The 20,055-nt window shown below is 41.2% G+C and overlaps 1 protein-coding gene across 3 annotated transcripts; it reads left to right on the forward strand.

Annotated features, from left to right (window-relative positions):
* Positions 1–1,582: 1,582 nt before the first annotated feature.
* keap1a (kelch-like ECH-associated protein 1a) lies at positions 1,583–17,169 on the forward strand. Of its 3 annotated transcripts, none has more exons than XM_034858380.1 (12): positions 1,583–1,831; positions 7,530–8,387; positions 8,498–8,697; positions 8,853–9,009; positions 11,626–11,718; positions 12,169–12,315; positions 12,426–12,532; positions 13,356–13,485; positions 13,707–13,903; positions 15,488–15,693; positions 16,031–16,207; positions 16,902–17,169. In XM_034858380.1, exons 2-12 carry the CDS (start codon positions 8,175–8,177, stop codon positions 17,078–17,080), a joined length of 1,806 nt encoding a protein of 601 aa, XP_034714271.1. In that variant the 5' UTR covers positions 1,583–1,831; positions 7,530–8,174; the 3' UTR covers positions 17,081–17,169. The 3 variants fall into 3 exon arrangements, with proteins under 3 accessions (XP_034714271.1, XP_034714273.1, XP_034714272.1); XM_034858381.1 differs by lacking the exon at positions 1,583–1,831 and adding an exon at positions 6,626–6,643; XM_034858382.1 differs by lacking the exon at positions 16,031–16,207.
* The last annotated feature ends 2,886 nt before the right edge of the window (positions 17,170–20,055 follow it).

Below are 20,055 nucleotides of genomic sequence, written 5' to 3' on the forward strand. Positions count from 1 at the left end.
ATTGTGGTCCCAAACTGCAAAAGTGAGGGGTGTAGAATATATTTCATAGAATAGTCACTCCAAGTGAAGGAGCGTATGTACTTTAGGGACAAAAAAAATACAGCGAGCACAATTTATATAAGCCCTTAAGCTTTTTTCTTGTTCTGAATAATATTTTAAAATTCATGGTTTTCTTAAGGGAGTTCTGTATGTTGACTCTCTGTCTGTTAAACAAGTTCGTTCACTTAATAAGACAAACAGTTAGGGGATTATGGATTTAGATTTTGCTGCAGACCATGGTAATAAACAACTAGTCTTGATGTCAATGTCCAGTGAAAACTTTGTAGCTTCAAAACACAAACACATTTCATGCACTAGTTTACTTTCTTTTTTCGTTTAAAAAAAAGTGTATTTATCTTTAGGAGCAGGATAATTTTCCTTGCCCTTAAAGGGACACAAGGCAAACACAGAATATACTTTACGCACAAGTTTTAAGCCAATGTGAACAACAGGTACAAGAAGCCATCTGCATGACTCAGCAAACTCAACCCGTTTTGTCATTTAGTCTGTCCCCCAGGCCTACTCCATTTGGGGGATTTCCAGGCAGGACAGAGCAGGGGACACATCTCCCGTCCCATCCCATTTTATCTGTAGGCAATACATTTATGTGTGTTTTAATTTCTGTTTCCAATCATGTACTGTATCACATTATGGTCTTTGAAAGGTCAATAAAATAATAACTGAGCAAATAGCCTACTGCTTGTTGTTGTGCCAAATCAAAAACTGGCACTGAAAAGTACGCTAATTCAACTGTGACTACATTATACTCCATGTCGATGCTGCTGAAGAATTTTCCTTCATGGGTCTAATTTCACACCTTTAACAAGGGATATAGTTTGAGCAGTTGATAAAGTTCCCCTTTAAATATTTGCCTAGATTAGATCATATAATACTTTATTAATCCCGCCACGGGAAAAATTCACTTATTACAGCAGCAGTTTTTTCACAGTAAAAAACAAACCAACAAACAAACAACATGCAAACAAAAGACAATGTGCAAGAAGTACTGAATCAATGTAAAGTGGCATTATCTAAAAAGTATTGTAAAGTAAAGTGAGGTGGCCATAGTACGCAATGACCATAGTACGAAAGTAGTTTATTACAGGATTTACTACTTGTTGTAGGCCTATTGACACATCACCACCGGTGAAATGGGCAGATCCAAAGGCTGTTTCGTTTTTATTTGACTTCATGAATCATCATTCAAATAAACTGCTGTGGAGTTCCTCTGTGTGTGTGTGTGTGTGTGTGTGTGTGTGTGTGTGTGTGTGTGTGTGTGTGTGTGTGTGTGTGTGTGTGTGTGTGCGTGCGTGAGTTTGTGTGTGTGCACGCACGCTTGGGATCCTGCTGTATGTTTCAGCAGTGTAACGGTTACATAATAATTCTTGCATTTCTGACCGAGGTTCATTTTCCGTTTGAGGAATGCTGCCGCTGACTTGTTGCCATATAGGTCTCAGTAACCTACCGCCCAGTGTACTCAGAGTTGCAAAGTCATGTTGATGCATACATTCCTCCACCGCAGCCCCTGGAAGTCTGCCCGCGGCGGCGGCGCAGAGCAGCAACAACAGCAACAGCTACAGCAGTAGCAGCAGCGACACTCACAGCTCCGCTCGTTGTTTTAATGTGAAGAGTGGAACATCTCCTGCTTACCTGACGGGACGGAAAGCTGCAGCCAGCGACCGGGGAAGACTTCCTGCTGTCGGACAAGTCGTGCGGAAACTCCCCGAAGTGATTTCTGTGTTGTTCTCATTTGATATGGCGTGTAACGGCTGCCGTTGAAGGGCTGCTTTAAGTGAGTAAATCTTCATATGTTTCAAAGTTAAAAGTGTCGGTTTCATGTGCTGGGTGGACCCGCCCTTGGTACAAAATCATTTAAACGTTGTTGTTGTTGTCGCCGCGCGCTGGAGTGCGTGTGGGACATTTGTTGTGTGTTTGCTAGCCCATACCCCTTACCACAGTCGCATTAACAGTAAAGATATCCGGTAATGTATGCATGTTGTCGACCTTTCAGCTGGTTTCCTCAGTCGGCCTAGTGCGCAGACTCGTAAAGCGGAATTGAAACTACAGCAAATTGTGTTCGTCCATTGTCTGTCATTCATGTAGAGTCAAATACTCAGTCGTTTGACAAGTTTATGAAAGAATCCTCATGAAAAATTAACTATTTAAATAGATGAGACAACTAAAAATAGTAGGGCACAGAAAATGAATCGCTGACAGTTAAAATAATCGATTAAAACCTTAATAATTATGTGGCCGGTTTAGTATAGCCGGTAGAACAGTGGCACATGTAGATGTTTACTCTTCGACGCAGCGGCCGCGGGTTCGACTCCGGCTCTCGGCCTTTTGCTGCATGTCATGTCACACTCTCTTATCCCTTTCATGTCTTCATCTGTCTTGTGGAAATAAAAGCCTAAAGATACCCCCAAACGATCTTTAAAAAATAGTTAAATAATTATCTTGTTTATGCCGCTTGCTGCAGTTTTTGCCATTACATTTTGGGCTTATGTTGTAAACAAAACAAGCAACTTTTGCTTTGGGAACTGAAACTGCAAAATGAAAAGCAAATAATCAACAACAAAAAAATGTCAATAATCAAATAATTGTTTCAGCTCTAGATACAATACAAATACTCCCTGCTGAAAAATAAATCATAATTTATCATCAAGGAAGAGGATACAATTATAGGCCTACTTTACAAAGAAACTGGAGCTGAATCAATTGGTTGATTAATCAATCAGCCAGTTTTATAGTCTTTTTAAAGAAAAATACAGAAAGTAATTGCTTTTTGCTTCTTCAATAATAATAATTAAAAGAAAAATAGTTTTTTACATTATAAAGCTAGACCAAACAATTCCACGATTAATCAAAAAAATAAGTGGCAGATGAATCATTAATTAAATTAATCATGATACATGTGTTTTTTTGTGGAATAAAGCAAATTGTTGCTACGCATGTGTCAATACATACATATATCCGTTCTGTGTGTTCTCAAATGTTACTCACTCGTTATAGACAGATAGATAGATAGATAGATAGATAGATAGAAACTTTATTCATTCTGAAGGAAATTTTAGAGGTTTTCACCACAGATAAGGAAGGAATTTGGCTTGTTTAGTGACTGTATATTTAGTGCTTCTGATGTGGGATTTTGTGGTGAGGAGGCAGCATTGAGCATTTTTTAATTCTTTGATTTCGAGTGGTATTTTAGGTTACACACAATGTTTAGTGTGCAACACTTGGCTGCCATTTCTGACCATCAGGTGTTTTCAGAGGAGGCTTTTTAACTCTATTTTTCCCCAGATATCAAGAGTTATTTTGTTATATTGTCTGTAAAGCAGAAACAGATAGAGGGTTTGAGTCCAACCTGGGAAAATTTCCTGCATGTCTTCCCTCTCTCTCACCTTTCTCTCCTAGCTGTCCGGTCCATTTAAGACGGAAAAGCCCCAAAAGAAAAGCTTTGATCCCAGTCAGCTGTTTGGCCAGCTGAAAGATAACAAGGCAGAAGTGTCACTGCACCTTATGACATTGCAAAAGTGTTGTGGTCATTACAGCTCAGCAGTTTTAGACAACATTTTGTGAAAGGTTAAGCAGGAGTGTCTTCACTCCTAATGCAAAGTCCCGTATGTGATACGTTCAGGTCAAAACTGACTACACAGTCTAGCGCATTCCCAAACGGCTGTGCATGTTCTGTCTACCATCTGCCAACAGAAACAGTCTGTAAATGGTTAACTCTCCCTCTCGCTGCCTCTCTTGTTTCTTCTTACAAATTATCCGCTAAGCCATGCCTGTGATTTATGGAAAAACAAACAGTCATGCCAAAATCAATGGCGCAATGATTTTCTTCTAATATTCAGTTTTTCTGTCTAAGGATCTCAAAAGCTGAATCGAATCAGATGCATTTTTTTTATTATTATTATTAATGAAGCCCTATTAGTCGGCAAAGTAATACTCTTCTCCCTTTCAAACAGCTGTTTTAAAAAATGAATTAGACAAAACCAAACAGTCCCACCACCTGCAGTGCCAACAGTCAGGACCTTGCTCAAACAAGCATTGATAGCTGAAATCAATAAACTGGCCAGAACTTGTGTCACAGTGTTTTCACAGTGTTCCCGCAGGCTTGAGCAATGCTTTATATAGTAGCCGAGCGCTGCACTCTGTGTTTATGCATTCAGCCACTGTTAAACCCCTTAAAGCCGGATCAGGAGAGTACCGCAAGGCTGATATATCCAAGCACAATGGCCCTTTATGGAAAATTGAGCTCTACTGGAGTAATGACTGTTAGAATAATTTCATTAATGAAGAATAGACAGGAACCACAGAAGTTATAATAAAGTTAGGTTTACTTGCAAGTTGAATCAGTCTACAGTACTCACAGCATCAGTACAGAAAGTGCTTTCTACAGCTTTTGTAACACAACGTAGAATGAGATAAATCTCTATAGTCATAATAAAAAGTCAGTTTATCTCAATCCAGGGACGCCTGTTCTTTCCTCAGCATCACACCATGCTCCAGACAAGGACAAGACAGTGGATCCCAGATACCAGATGGTGACAGCCATAACAGTGTTTTATCTTGTTGCAATGCAAACAGTTTTAATATTAATCAGAGAAAAAGCATGAATCATTATTTTTCAAAGAATGACTCTTGCTACCTATTCTCTCCTTTTCTCCCTCCCTTTTAAAATCTGCATTCAGTCAAATCTAAGACCATTTCACTCCTGCCCTCTCCCACTTTGTTTCTCCTCTCCCTTCCCCACTGTACATGTTGCCCTCATAATCTCTCCCTCTGCATCACTCTCCCGCTCTTTCCAATCTCACACTTTTGGTCATATGACCAGCAAACAGGCTAAACAAGAGTTGACGGAACAGATTTGATTGTGCAACTCTGCAAAGCTGCACTCCTTCAGGCCAAACCAGCAATAATGTCCTTGTGTTCTGCTCAGCAAAACATCTGATAGATGCTAGTACACAAAACAATGGTTATTAATGTAACACCAAACTGCTCTAAGTATAACAGTTTTTTTTCTCAAAAGGTCCAAGTAGCTTTGTCTCTAGTAGGATCAGGGTTTGCCTCTCTACTGCTAATAAAAGGGTCTGCTATTATTGATTCAAATGCACGGCTAACAAGCAGCGTAGCAGAAGGCTTTTCTTGTTCTCCAACTCAGGAGCCGATTTGTTCTGCCTCGAGCTGTAGCAGCGAGTGACACTCTGGAATGCAGATGTTTAATATTTGCTGAACACACTCTGGGTCGGCCGTGTTGTGCAAAGAGACAAGTTAATGTGTCCTACATCCTATATTTCTGGGAAAGTTGTAGGTTTAAGCATTGCAAATGTAAATTCAGAAATAGGTGCAAGAGAATTGAGTCTTTTTTGTTGATCTTGAACACTAATCAGGAACCTGTAACAAAAAACACACTGTATGTTATACTGCGTGTTTTTTCATTTACAAATGATGCCAGCAACTACATGCTTTTAACGTACGATAGTGTGTTTGACCACATTTCTAGATGCCTTTTGAGCAAATGAAACCTAGTACTTAAAGATACCTCCTCATATGTCCTCCTCAAAGCAACAGTGTTCCATTTTCTTTCAACAGTTGAGTAGGTATTGATTTGTGGCTAAATGAAGTTGCAGTACAGAATTGCCAAAGATACAGAATGTCTGTGTACTGTATCCATTACAGAGCACTGACAAGTACGTTTGTGAACATGCTGTCATATTTATTATAACCAATTTAGGAATTACATCAATAATGTTTATCTCATGTATTTCAGTTAAAGCAATAGTTTTTTGGGTGAAATACATCTTTGCTTTCTTGCTGAGAGTCAGGTGAGAAGATCGATAACACTATCATGTCTGTTTATAAAATATGAAGCTACATCTTGGGAAGGGTTAGCTTAGCTTAGCATAAAGAATGAAATTGGCAGGGTGATACCCACTTCTAGTCTTTATGCTAAGCTAAGTGAACCTTTCCTGACTGGAACTTTACATGTACACACATGAGAGTGGTGATAATCTTCCATCTAACTCTCAGCAAGAACGTGAATACGCATGTTTCCCAAAGGTCCGCTGATGTAGTGAAAACTCATATTTCCTTCAACCCTAAAATCCATTTATACCGTTCTCTAAAATCCTGTATCAGTCATTAGCTCCGTTAATTAGTTGACACCTGCCTGTGTGCTAACTCCGGAGAGTGTTTCACTTGCACTTAGTAATTTGTTAATTGACAATTTAAGCACACACAGTAATTACATCATGTCTTCTACAAATAGCAGAGTCGAAAGATCTTTCAATGTCAAAAACACATCTCAACTCAGATATACCTGTTTTTTATTTACATCTTCTACTTGTAGGATTATCAACAATGAATGTAGAAATACACCAGAGGCAGATATTAGTTATTTGCTTGTTGCTTTTCTTCACACTCACTAAGTTGAGACAGACGGTCAGACAGGTTCCTGGCAGCACGGAGTTGATGATACACAGCAGGCTATGACATGGGGAGGGGTTTCGTTTCTTTACTTCAGATATTTGTAGGAACATAGAAGTGTGTGTGATTCAGGGAAACAGTGGAGCGGTTGATCAGCAACAGCTTCTGGTGTCTGGTAGGAAATCATTCATACTTTGTTTTGCTTTAAATAGCGTGAATGTGTGTTCTGGATATAGTATATCTCAGTCACGTCTCTGTGACTCACGCACTCTTACTGGGACTATAAACAGTCTTCTGTTTTAGCATAGCTCTTTGAAGAAGTGAGGGTTTGAACCGGTCCTGGTCCAAATTATCAATCGAATGTTTGTTTAATTGGCTTAACCAGCTCTTTGAGGTGCTCTGATCTAAAGCTGTGAATACCGATTTCTTTATTATTGATTATTATTATTCTTGATTAACCAATTTACCCTTTAGATTAATGACAATTGGCCATTACGTTGTGCTAGAGCAAAATGTGACCTCATAAAATGCCTTGGTTTGTCCGACCAATGATTCCAAACCCCCAAATTATTCAATTCATAATGCAGAAAAAAAGGAGGAAATTCTCACATTTGAGAGCCTGCTACTAGCAAGTGTCAACATTTATCCCCAGAGGCACTCTTTTGGAGTTCAGTCTATAGGGACAGACTTCCTATATCTTATTTAGAAAGGACTTAACATGAAAATGGCAGAGCATTCATTCCAGATTTCCCATTAAGAGTGTAAATGAGAATATTGTACAAAATGTTTTCCCCATTAAACCTAAGTAAACACACACAGACCATTTCTTCGGGGGAAGCTGTGGCATGAAGCAGTTCAACGGCATACGTCTTGTCTTTTTCACTTGCAAGGAAGTGAAACCCTGAGTTTGTGACGCTCAGCACACCCACACATTCATTCATGCACGGGGGAAAAAACTCATGCACATGAGATTTTGATTCCATTAGCTTCTTTTTAAACCACTAAAAGTCTCTCATCTGTCTTAACTTAATCTTTTTTTTTTTTTTTTGTGTCTTTTGCAGAACAAGCATCACACAGAGTTATAAAGAAATCCCTGCATCCGATTTCCAACCACTTCCCTTTTTTTTCTGTGGAACAGTAAATTGCGGAGGACTCTGTGAAATGTCAGAGTGGATCACTTTCAAAACCCGGAAACTTGTCAAATCTGAACCAACAGCGATGTAATGGTCATGGCTTGACTTGTGCTTTGTCTGATCCTGATTCAAAGGCTGTCAGTCATGTTGGAGCCTGGATCTGTGGACGAGGGAGTATTATGTGGTTCACCATCAGTTTGCAAGTTTGTTTACCCGCCATATTTGTGCAGAGAAACATATGAGCTGAACGTTATTTATGTAGCAACTGGCTTTATCTCTGGATTGCTTGCATTGCCTGCTGGCTGTGGCCGGGATCACCAATGGATAGGACCATTACGCTGTTCACATTCCTAATTTCTTGGGAAATGTCTACTTACTGAATAGACTTGTGTGTTTGAATTTGAGACAAAATGAAGGAACTAAGGGCATCTTGTCACCGGACCCTTTGCAAAGACCAAAAGTATATCCTCTGTTGAAAGTCTGACCCCAATGGGATAAGAACTAAAAACTCTGAACTGTGTTAGACTGAACAGGAAGTTACTTACAGAAAATCTGGACTACCTCTCTCCCAGAATGAATTGCCCTTTAAGGAAGAAACGTCCCACGCGCGACTCTGATTTCTCGGCTATCGTGGTTCCCTCGATGCACGGGTCCGGGTATCTTGACTACTCGGTCGAGACTCATGCTTCCAGAACCCTGGAGGTCATGGAGGAATTCAGACGACAGGAGATGTTGTGTGACTTGGTGCTACATGTCACATACAAGGACAGGACAGTAGACTTCAAGGTAAGACCCTCAAAATGAAATACAGTATGTGCCATTTTAATATTTTTTGTCCACATATTTCAAACTCTGTGCAGTATTTCTGTATAACCAAATGCATGTTTTTTTTTCAGGTGCACAAAGTGGTGCTGGCCTCCTGTAGCCCCTACTTTAGAGCCATGTTCACCAGCAGTTTCAAAGAGTGCCGCGCCTCAGAGGTAACCCTGCGGGATGTCTGCCCCCAGGTGGTGGGAAGACTCATTGACTTTGCCTACACTTCCCACATCACAGTGGGAGAGCAGTGTGTGTTGCACGTTCTTATGGCTGCTATGAGGTACACAGACTTGATTGATTTATTCTGACACTTTTTTTTACCTTTCAGGATTTACCAATTCAATGCACCAAAATCACATTCGAACAATACTTTTAGTTGGAGAATATACAAGATTTAATTCCTTTTTTCCTCCTTTTTCTGTTCTCTTCTACAAGGTACCAGATGGATGACGTGGCCAAGGCCTGCTGCGATTTCCTTATTAAGCACCTGGAGCCTGCTAATGTCATCGGCATCGCCCGCTTTGCCGAGGCGATCGGCTGCACAGAGCTGCACCAGCGCAGTCGAGAGTATGTCAATACTCACTTCAGTGAGGTGAGGTGCAAACACAGGACACGCAAACAGAAGTTATACTTTCAAAATGTATTCAAGACAGATTTCTTGAATTAAAGTTTTTGTTGATTTTAAAATCGGCGATAAAGCGTGATAAAGAGTGTCCCTCTCGTCTAAATCTGTCAACATCTGCATAGCCGAACTCCACAAACCAATGGATGACGTCACGCATGCTCTGTCCATTAATATTAACAGTGTATGGTTATACCAAGGTCGATTGTGTGTTTGAATGGGTTAACCCCCTTCGATCTACTCAGCTTCGCGAACCAGGTTGCGAGGCGGGTTAGATCAGGGTAGGAGGAGGGTCCATTTCAATGTGAACAACACACGACCTGGGTCGCTTATAGCCAGGGCGGGGCAAATTATGTGATTGGTTGGAAATGAGACTGGGGCAGTCGTCACAGGTTGCCTCACACTTTGAAAAAAAAAAAAAAACAACAACGTAGATTTTGTCTCACTGTGCTTATGCTGGGTTTTATCAGGCAGCTTCAACAACAGCAGAGCGATTTAGTTCATTCCTTATGAGAACAGTCCACTGACAGTGTGCCCGGATGTCTGCCTGTCTCAAAAGATAACTCCGCGAGTCAACTTTTGCGAAGCGGTAGTGGAGTGTAGCGCTGAGTTAGAACTTAAACGTATGAAAATACATTTAAATCGCTCAGCACCGCCCCTCTCTCTCCCCTCTCTCACTCGAGACACAGGTCTCCAGCTTGCGGTTCAGTGCGGCTGCTGGGTAGCACATATCTCTCGCTTTTTTCCCTCCCTTTCTTTTTTAAAAGAAGTGGTCAAGCTGACAGCAAAGCCCAACTTTACTTGTAATATCAAACAAAGGGAAATGTTCTCCCCTCGTATTAAACTGGTCAGACATCGATACTAGAGCAGCCTACTTCCTCGTCTAGCTACTAGCTAAACCAGTGTTTAATGGTTTATTTATAAGTGTATTTAGGACGTACTTACTGGGGAAAAAACAATAAGCTTTATTTCTCTCTCTACTTTACAATGATGAATTTAAGTAGCTACAAATCTTTAGCCGTTGTGGTATGCAGCTGGATTGGAGTTTGTGTTGTTCACTGAAGATGATGTGTAAAGCCATGTCCATTTTGGGCACATAAGGTAATTGTGCATTATGCATGCTCCCTGGTTGTGACCCAGGTCGTACCTTAATTGTCATGATCAGGGATATACCCATGTTGACTGGCTTGGTTTGAATGGTTTGGTGTAAAGAGGTTATAGAGAATTAACATTGCATTAAATAATACACATTCTAAGAAGCGCTTACCTGTGTGGGCGTTGTAAGCATTGCCCATGTTCTTGATGACATTTGGGTAGATTATTGAAGTTTTCACTGCTTCAGTCAAAGCCACAGAGAAGGCCACTTTGGTTCCATCTGTGAAAATAGGCCATGGAAAGAACATGCTCTTTGTTTATCATGTGTTCAAGTTGGCTCGCACCAGATGATAGTTGTAGATTGTTTGGTCAGGAGAAGGAGAATCGACTAAAACTTGCATTAACTCCTGAGCTTGCACATTGCTTACGCTTGCTGCCAGTCTGTTCTCCATCACCCTCAGCTCCTCCACCAAGGCTCTCAGTGCTCCCAGCTCAGCACTGATGTCGGACTGTTAGGCCGTCTCTGCCTGAACAAAGCCCCCGACAGGCATAGGGTCAGCAGCAAAGCTGTAGCACTTTTCATTCTGTCTTTAGATCTTAAAGATGTTGATTGGCTTTACTTAGACTGCAAATAGCAGGCAGTGAGTCACCAAAGAAGCTCCAGATCACTTACAGTTTAAATGCATTTTTTATGCATAGCTAATTGGACATCGCCTTAGCATCAGCACATCCCATTGGTGCTTTATATCTTGCTCTGCTTATGATATGATAACTATGGGAGCCGTACAACTACCGTCAACAATAGTTAACTGAACCAAGGTCAGGTAATTGTTGCACCTTTGTTGCAAAACAGCACCAGTAATTTATACCTACTTTTTGACAGTACATTGCTCGTGTTCTCTTTTAGTTATCTTTCTGTCTCTTTTTTTAAAATGACGGGAACTAACCTGTAAGTGTGTGAATGCTACCACTGTGTCTGTGTGTCTTACTAGCTCTAACTCATAACTAGCAGCTCACATTTATCCCTAAATCAGGGGCCTTGAACATTTTTTAAGCTAAGGACCCTTTAACTGAAAGAGAGATGGAGCAGGGACCCCCTACGATAACGTGTAGGGTGACCCAAAGCCTCTATACATACCTTGCATAGAATACTAAGCTATTACGGTAAAATAGCCTAATAATTGTTGGCATTATTTTATAAATCTTACTGACCACCTTACCTGTGTGCCAGTAAGCAGTGGGGATTTGTATTTGCTAACAATATGTTGGATTCATGTTGAGACCTTTTTAATTTTAGAAAAAGCTTTAAAAAAAAAAAAAAATTATAAGGAGGATTGACTCTTAGGACCCCCCCAGGGTTCCTGGACCTCCAGTTGAAGATCCCGGCAATAAATAATACTCCTCATAAGAATTTTTTTTTGAGAAAGCACTAAAATGTGCATATTGAATAGTCAGAAGCCTTTTATCTGACCATCCTTCCGTCCGTCTTAGGTGACTAAAGAAGAGGAGTTCTTCAGCCTCTCGCACTGCCAGCTGCTGGAGCTCATCAGTCAGGACAGCCTCAAGGTGCTCTGTGAGTCTGAGGTGGGTGGCATTAAAATAACTATTAAAATAATTGACTGACAGGCATGGAAGGAACAAATTGTAATTATGGTATGTTCCAACTTTTCAAAAACCCTGTTTAGAACTCCTATCCCATGTCTGTTCTTGTTGGGGTGCAAAAGTAGTACTGCACAATGAAAGATGTTTTTTATTATTATTGTGCATGCCTGCTTATCAATTTATTATAGACACAAGTCTTGTTTTGTTTTACCAACTTAAAGTTTTACCACAGACAAAGAAAAGGTAGAAGCAAACATACAGTAATTGACTTTAAGATAGTAAAATTGGTCTGTAAAGTCGAGAGTCTTGATTTAGTCATCTCATGTTAAAAGGCTAGACATAACACTAACGCCATTAGTCAATGCTCTGACAAAAGTCTATCATCAAGTACATAACAAAACCATATTAACATGTCACGTAAATCCATGTCAGGTGTATAAAGCCTGCACAGATTGGGTCAGCTGGGATATGGAGGGTAGAGCCCCATACCTGCATGCCCTCCTGAATGCGGTTCATATCTACGCCCTGCCTCCTAAGTTCCTAAAGAACCAGCTCCAGTCCTGCCCCATCCTCAGCAAGGTATACTACCGCCTTGCTTTATGTTTTCTTGTTATGGAATTGAACACATACATGAGAAAGATAGTGACATTTGCCTTACTTCAATTTTCCCCACTTTCTTTTAACTCCAGGCCAATGCCTGTAAAGACTTCCTGTCTAAAATCTTCCAGGATATGACTTTGAGGAAGCTGGCTCCTGCACCCAACCGTGGAACTCAACTCATCTATGTGGCCGGCGGGTACTTATCTCACATAGTTTTCTCAACAGCAAGAATTTGTTCCGCAATGCATTACCAGTTGTGAACTTATTTCAACACACTTTGGGACATAACAAAACATTTTGGGACATATTCCGCTTATATTGATCATCTGAAACTGCACTTGTGCTAGTGACTTCAATGCTCACATTCGTTCTGTAAATAAGTGAGCTGCGTTACGGCATTCATGTCCACATAAAAGAACCTCATGGAGGCAGAAAGTGTCTCAGTCTGCCACCCAGAGGCTGTAAGAGGTCACATCTACTGTGTCTTCTTCACAGAGAGCCCTGCTTTCTGGGTTCAGGTATGCACCCTCCTCTTTTGTAAGCCCCAATACTGCATGTTGACCTATTTTCGTCTAGCATAAAGCAGGTGGGTTAGCAAACTTCAAACTACCATTAGGATGTTTTCCTCCAATTTATACACTTCTTTGAGTGCAATACTCTGACAACCGAACATTTGGATTTCGCTGCTTTAGCTATTTTGAGTTTCTAGATTGTAATTTTGTTTTAGGTTTTCTGGGGGGTAGTATTTTATGTGGCTGATTTAAAAGCACAGATTCAGACAGGGTGTGACATTTATTTTTGACTGGCATAGGGAAAGAGATCTTACTTTTTACAGGAAGCCAAATTGCACCACTATATCCAACCCCAGCAAGCATGCATACATGTATTAGCATATTAAGCCATTGCTTATTCTTGTGGGTCTTTCTGTACCGTTTACTTATATATACATTTTCAAAGAATGGTATCTAAAATCAAGTGAACATTTAGATTAAACTTAACATTTCCTTGTCTCTGTTCAGATATCGGCAGCATTCCCTGGCCTCCATGGAGGCTTATGATCCCAGGAGGAATGTGTGGCTAAAGCTAGCTGACATGGGCGCCGCATGCAGTGGTCTGGGGGCCTGTGCACTGTTTGGATTGCTCTACACTGTAAGTTGCACCAGTTGTGTCATACCACCAATGAAATGTCATTATACACAGAGTTTAAAAGTCTAAATGACACTAAAAGACATATCTTATGATACAATATGATTTAAAGAGATACAAAACTGGGAGACTAAATAAAAAAAACAGGTTTAGTTTTTCTGCCACTGTGTACATTGAACATTTAATACTAGGCCTGCACTAGTTTTACACTCATCTCTGTTCAGGTTGGAGGCAGGAACTTGTCGCTTCAAAACAACACAGAGTCCAACGCCCTCTGCTGCTACAACCCAATGACCAACCAGTGGAGCCAGCGAGCCTCTCTCAACATCCCCAGGAACAGGGTCGGGGTGGGCCTGGTGGACGGCTGCATCTATGCTGTCGGAGGCTCCCAGGGCTCCACGCATCACAACACGGCAGAGAGGTGAGACGTGTGTGAGGATTTATTTATACAACTAGGCCCTCGAGAAGTAATTTGATTTTAATAGCATCTTATTTACTAGAATGAATTTAATGAACCTTGATTTCCTCCCCTTAAGCACACATCCTAGATTATGTGCATTTGCCTCATTTTAACTATAGATAATTGCATAAGAGAGGAAATGAATAGCTGCCATTCAACCTAAAGAGCAGTCAAGAAGTTTGCAGGTATTCCTCTTAGCCTAATTAGACAACAACACAGGCTCTTTCGAAACATGTTGAGACACACTTCTCAGGAATGTCGATCTGGCCAGGAATGCTTTACATCTTTGCTGCCACCACCACTCAGCAGGGAGGAGTTTCAATGCTGTTATAAATCAGTTTCAACCAATGCAGAACAAAAAAGCTCAAGACAAGCCAAATGCTGACTATTAGCTTTTCTGAAGCCTGCTTCAAACAAAACCTCAATCCCTTTGTATATTGAATTGTATAGATTTCTAAAAGATGCTGGCCTCAGGAGAATTATTTGAACTCATCAGACACAACTTTGAATGAGAAGAAGCTGTTAAATATAATAAAAGCCGATGAAACTGAATTAAAATGAAAATTCAATGTGAAACGTATCAAAGGAGTCTAGAGCATTTAAAGTAACAATGGTTGGCAAAAAAAGGCTCTGCTCTCGAGGATGTCTTCCAAATGAATCTAGGCAATATGTAAGAGATTCAACAGGGAGCCATACCAACTTGTTTGAGTATGCCAAATTAATGTTACGTATTGTTATTTATTCTTTGAAAAATGCCTTACTGCATGTACTGTAGTAATTTCAGGGTTTAGAGCACAGGGTCAGTGTCAGCACATTGACTTGCATTTAGTGCTTTTTAAGGGTACTTGGCCAATGTTTGAGGGCAGGTGATGTAACATCAGCCACCCTCCTATCAGCACTTTCCAGCTGAAATACACCAAACACCGAGAACTGATTTAATCATTAACCAGTGAGCATGCAGTCCAACTGGCCTCATCATGATTCATGTCTTTGCTGTTGTTACACCTTGCATTGTTTGTATTCATGTTTCCAGGATTAAAGTAATGGTTTGAACAAGATTACAGGAACCGTTTGGGAGACCCTTATTTGCTTTCTTGTCAAGAGTTTGATAAAAGGATTAATAAAACTGTATCTGTATCTTATATCTGTCCATTAAATATGAAGTGAGTGTTCTAATGTGACCTTTAACCCCCTTTTTCCATAACACCATGGAAATGAAAACTAGTCTGTTGGACTACAGAATCATGTGGACCTTTTGTCTCTGTGCGCTCTCAGTGGTGTTACAGCCTCTTTAGCTTAAAATAAAGCTTGTCAATAGTTACCAAACACGGTTGCTAGTTTAACCTAATCCACTTAAAGTTGGCTGGCTCGTGTAGATTGAGAAGGTTGCCTCACACAGTCATTGCGATCTCAGTCATTCATCGTTTTGCAGCACTAATACACTTATTTGATTATTTTAATTGACTAATGTGTAACGACATTAGGAATTGTCAACAGATTATCACACTGACTGCACGCAATGCACATCTGCTGTTTGCTTTGCAGGTGGGATCCAGAGTCTAATCGTTGGTCCTTAGTTTGCCCAATGTCGGTGGCTCGTCTGGGTGCTGGAGTGGCGGCGTGTGGGGGGGCTCTGTATGTGGTTGGGGGATATGATGGGCAGAACCGCTGGAACACTGCTGAGAAATACCAGCCTGACACCAACACCTGGCACCAGCTGGCACCCATGAGCACTATACGCAGTGGACTGGGTAAGTGTGTGGGTGTGTGTGCATGCATGCGTGCGCGCAGTCCTGTCTTAATGGCAGCCAATCTGATTAAACAAATGAGATACTCTGTATTGATTATAGAGCTTTAGATGTGCTGGTAGTCGGATTATGTCACCTTTGGACAGAGCTAGGCTAGCTGTTCTCTAGCTGCCCCCCCCCCCCCCCCCCCCCCCCCCCCCCTTCAGTCTTTATGCTAACATCTCCTGATTGTAGATGTCAATCTTCTCCTCTAACTCTCAGGAAGAAAGCAAATAAGAAATGTGGCCTCAATGTCGAACTACTCCTTTTAAGTTCCCCCTCTTTCTGTCTGTCTGTGCAGGATTGGTGTGTGTGAACTCTCACCTCTATGCAATAGGAGGGTATGATGGACGGAGCCAGCTGTGTTCTGTGGAGCGTTACAATATAGCCAGGAACCAATGGGAGCCCAGGGCCCCAATGCACTACAGCCGCAGTGCACACGGAGTCACAGTCCACCAGGGCCGCATCTTTGTCCTCGGTCAGTTACATCACCAATTTATATGTATATAGGGGTTTATTTATATATATTTGAGTTAAATAAAAAGCGGGGGTGCATGTATTGCAGAGATAGAGGTGCTCAAAACTGTAAGAATATGAAAAAAAGGGTGGCATCGATTGCACACTAACAAAGATATATGATCAATGAGCTTTTATAACACTAATTGAGTCAATGTGTTTCGCTTCATTAAGCTCATCATACTGTTTTTTCAATGTATTTTTTTGTATATTTATACATTTTTATTATTGTTCAGTTTTTTCTGTTTCCTTTTTTATCAGATTTTTCTTTATTCAGGTAATTTAATTGCATCATGTTTCTACATTTATTTAACTATTAAATATTTTTTTCCCTAAATATTTCTAATGTGTGTTGCTCCCGAGTATTATAATATGCCGTTTTTGGTGAAGCCTGGGTTGATTACTATTGATTGCCTGAAGTTCGACCGGTTTTATGTGCCATCCCCAATAGTTCATGTTTCATGTATCGAAGCTCATTGTACCTTTCATTTATATCTCTCATTGAGTTTGCAGTCACTACCACAAAGACTTTAATTCTTATGATTTAAAAGAAGATTATTTGGTAATCAGTCTCTACTAGATAAACCTTTTAATATCTCTGGTATGTGGTTGTGGGTGTGTGTGGGGGTGTGTGTGTGGGTGTGTGTTCCATCCAGGAGGCTTCAACCATCTCGGCTTCCTGTCCAGTGTAGAGTGTTACTGTCCAGAGAGAAATGAATGGATGTGCGTCACCGACATGCCAGTTGGACGCAGCGGCATGGGCGTCGCTGTTACCATGGAGCCCTGTCCTGGCAGCCTGCCAGAACAAGAGGAGGATGAAGATGGAGCCACATGAGGATGAGGACCAGATATGTTGAAGTCTCAAGTGTTGCACATGGATCTAAGTGATGCTGCTTTCCAAGAGAGGGTTGAGTGCATTCAATACAAAAAGAACATTCCAATATAAATACTATTCACACATTCCCGCTCTCACGGATCCATTTGTATTGCCCATGCAGTACTGCAGGAATGGTTTGTATGGAAATGTTGAAGAGGGAGAATATTTCTACATCTACTAGGAGGACTGGTGATACAGAAAAACAGGTAGCATGACAGTGAGGTCACAACGAATAAGGTGCCACAGGACGGCTGGGCCTCAGCAGGTATAGCGGGTCGTCCTTTAATAGTTTCGATTCCCGGCTTTCTCCGGTCCGCATGTCGAAGTGCAAGACACTGAACATCAGGTTGATCTTGTTGGATAGGCCAGCGCCTTGCATTGGCAGCTCCGCCACCATTGGTGTGTGTGTGTAGGTCTGCTACAGTGTGTGTGTGTGTGTGTGTGTGTGTGTGTGTGTGTGAATGAGAGGCAAATTGTAAGTAAGGTAGACAGGTGCTATGTAAATGAATTCTATTCACCATTTTACCATTAACAGATGTAAGTTATCTAAAATGATGGTATTATTTAAGTAGCGGTATTCCTCAGATGAATTTAATCTTTAAAAAAAATGTAAGTGACGTTCTAATTTCTAATTCCTCACTCTGTGTTGTATCTCCACCTCTGTCTGTGTCTAAATGAGCACCTTTCCTGCACGTTTTCTTTTTTTGTGCCACCATAGTTTTACAAAAAACTGCCATTTAATTTTATTGTGTGTGGGTGTGTGCGCGTGTGTGTGTGTGTGTCTTTTGTTTTGTGTTTCTGAAAATAAAGCAATTTAAATGTGTATTTCTGGCCCATACAATCATCCTTGTAATTATTTGTCATCTATCCCCAATATGTAACAGCATATGCACTACCACTAGATGGTGGGATGAGTCCAAAAACAGCTGCACACTGCAACATAAAAATGTTGTTTTCTGTTTTGCCATCTAAAAGCGCCCTAAAAGAACTCCCATCTTACAAAAAAACTAAGCAATAGAATAAGGGCCATAAATTATTCACATCTCGACAATAAAACATTATTATAATTACGGAAATTTGAACAGCGAGCAGTGATGTCCTGATTGGATAAAGAATACTTGTCCATGTTTTATGGCTCAGAGCGAATATTTAGAGCTTCACAGAAACCTTTATTCCAGCAGCCGTTGAAGAAAGACAGAGGGTAGTGGTGTCACAACAGCGTTAGTCATCAACCACAGACGTCACTTGTGTGTGTTTACTTATCTTTTTCTGAACTGCTGCACTCCATCTCCTCCATGTCTCACCTGCAATTATTCCAGCAGGCCACCAAAATTTGTCATTTCTGGACAGAGCAATTATTCAAATACACATTGAGGAGACTGACCGGGAAGGGGGAAAAATGTTCATGTATGTTTTATTGGTTAACTGGAATAATAGATAGGCAGGTGTTTGCGGTCACGTTTGCCTCCATTTGAATGCATCTCCGATTTCAAACGCGTGGACATACACTGCATTGTGAGCAGTCATTGTTGACAGAGCAACCTGTTGGGCGATGAGCAGAGATGAAGTAGTGGCAGAGGAGGAGGAAGCTGCAGCAGAGCTCTGGTTGTGTGTTCGGGGCCCCGGAGAGTGAGAGCGGAGACAGATGAGGGAGTAGAGGGCTCTTACTCATTACTTAAAGCCCTACACGAGAGCAAGTGACTCACATGGCGAACGCATGACGCAGGCATCTCACACACATGGACACACAAATACGTCCGTACACAAACACATTTTGTTCTCTATCTGTCACACACATATGTGTGTGTGCAAAACAATGCTGGCTGTCTCTTATTCACAGGCTGTGGAAACAGATTTGCCTCAATGCTTTCTTTGTCTCGGGAGGGGAGAGGAATACAGAAAAAGATGAAGCACTGTACAGCGGGGAGGTTTGCCTGCCGCAGAGAATCAGCGGAGGAAAATTAGTACACATACAGATGTAGCTGTTGTACGAGGCCATCTTTTGCATGCTCGCTGCACTAATGCTGAGCAATTGCACAACCACAAGAGGACCTGTTGGAAAAGACAATCCTCTCATAGAGCAGAAGAGATGCAGGGACTGAGAAAGGCTGACGTCAATCTAAAAGAACTGTAGTAACTGTTTTGGCCTCCAAAAACCCCTCGTGTCTATTATGTGAACAAAGTCATTACCTTGGTGCATACAGCACAGTTACACCAGCTGATTGACCGATACAAAATGTGAGGAGACCTGAAAGTGCTTTACGAGCTCAGCCTCTTCTTGCATACTTCATTTTTTGGAAGCCATTTTCAAATATATGAACACAGGAAGTGATGATACCTAATAGATCTGATCATCAATCGTTGCATAACGCAGCATACTGGAATGCGTGTGTAGGGATTAAAAAGTCTATAGGAGCTTAGAAATGCTAGTGACGTACAATATGTTGACACTCAGTGCGGTCCGGACGTTTTTAAGTCTTCTCAGGGTGAAGGAAGCCTGAAGGGGCCAAAGCAGCCTGAGTATTAAAATAAGGCTTACCCTGTTAGATATAGCTTCTTCTGCCTTATTTTGATGTGTACGGAGGCAGGAGGTAGAGTAGAGCCTCTATGGGATCTGAAGAGGTGTGTGTGTGTGTGTTTATACCTATAGCTATAGCTGGGTTTGTGTAGGTGTGACCTTGGGAAGTGATGACCTCATCAACATCCCTGGCTGCAAAGCTAATCCGTTACATTCTGAAGGATGCTCCTACGATGGAGCCACCCATGAAGGTGACATTGGCGACCGGCGCCGGTGGCGTGGAAACAGCCCTCGACAACGAGGCACGCGCAAACATATTCAAATGAGGATGCATGTGAGTACTCTACATGCATGCAAATCAGAGATGGGAAGTAACAAAGTACAAATACTTTGTTACCGCACTCAAGGGGATTTT

Source organism: Etheostoma cragini, chromosome 20, assembly GCF_013103735.1.
Source record: "Etheostoma cragini isolate CJK2018 chromosome 20, CSU_Ecrag_1.0, whole genome shotgun sequence".
Taxonomy (NCBI): domain Eukaryota; kingdom Metazoa; phylum Chordata; class Actinopteri; order Perciformes; family Percidae; genus Etheostoma; species Etheostoma cragini.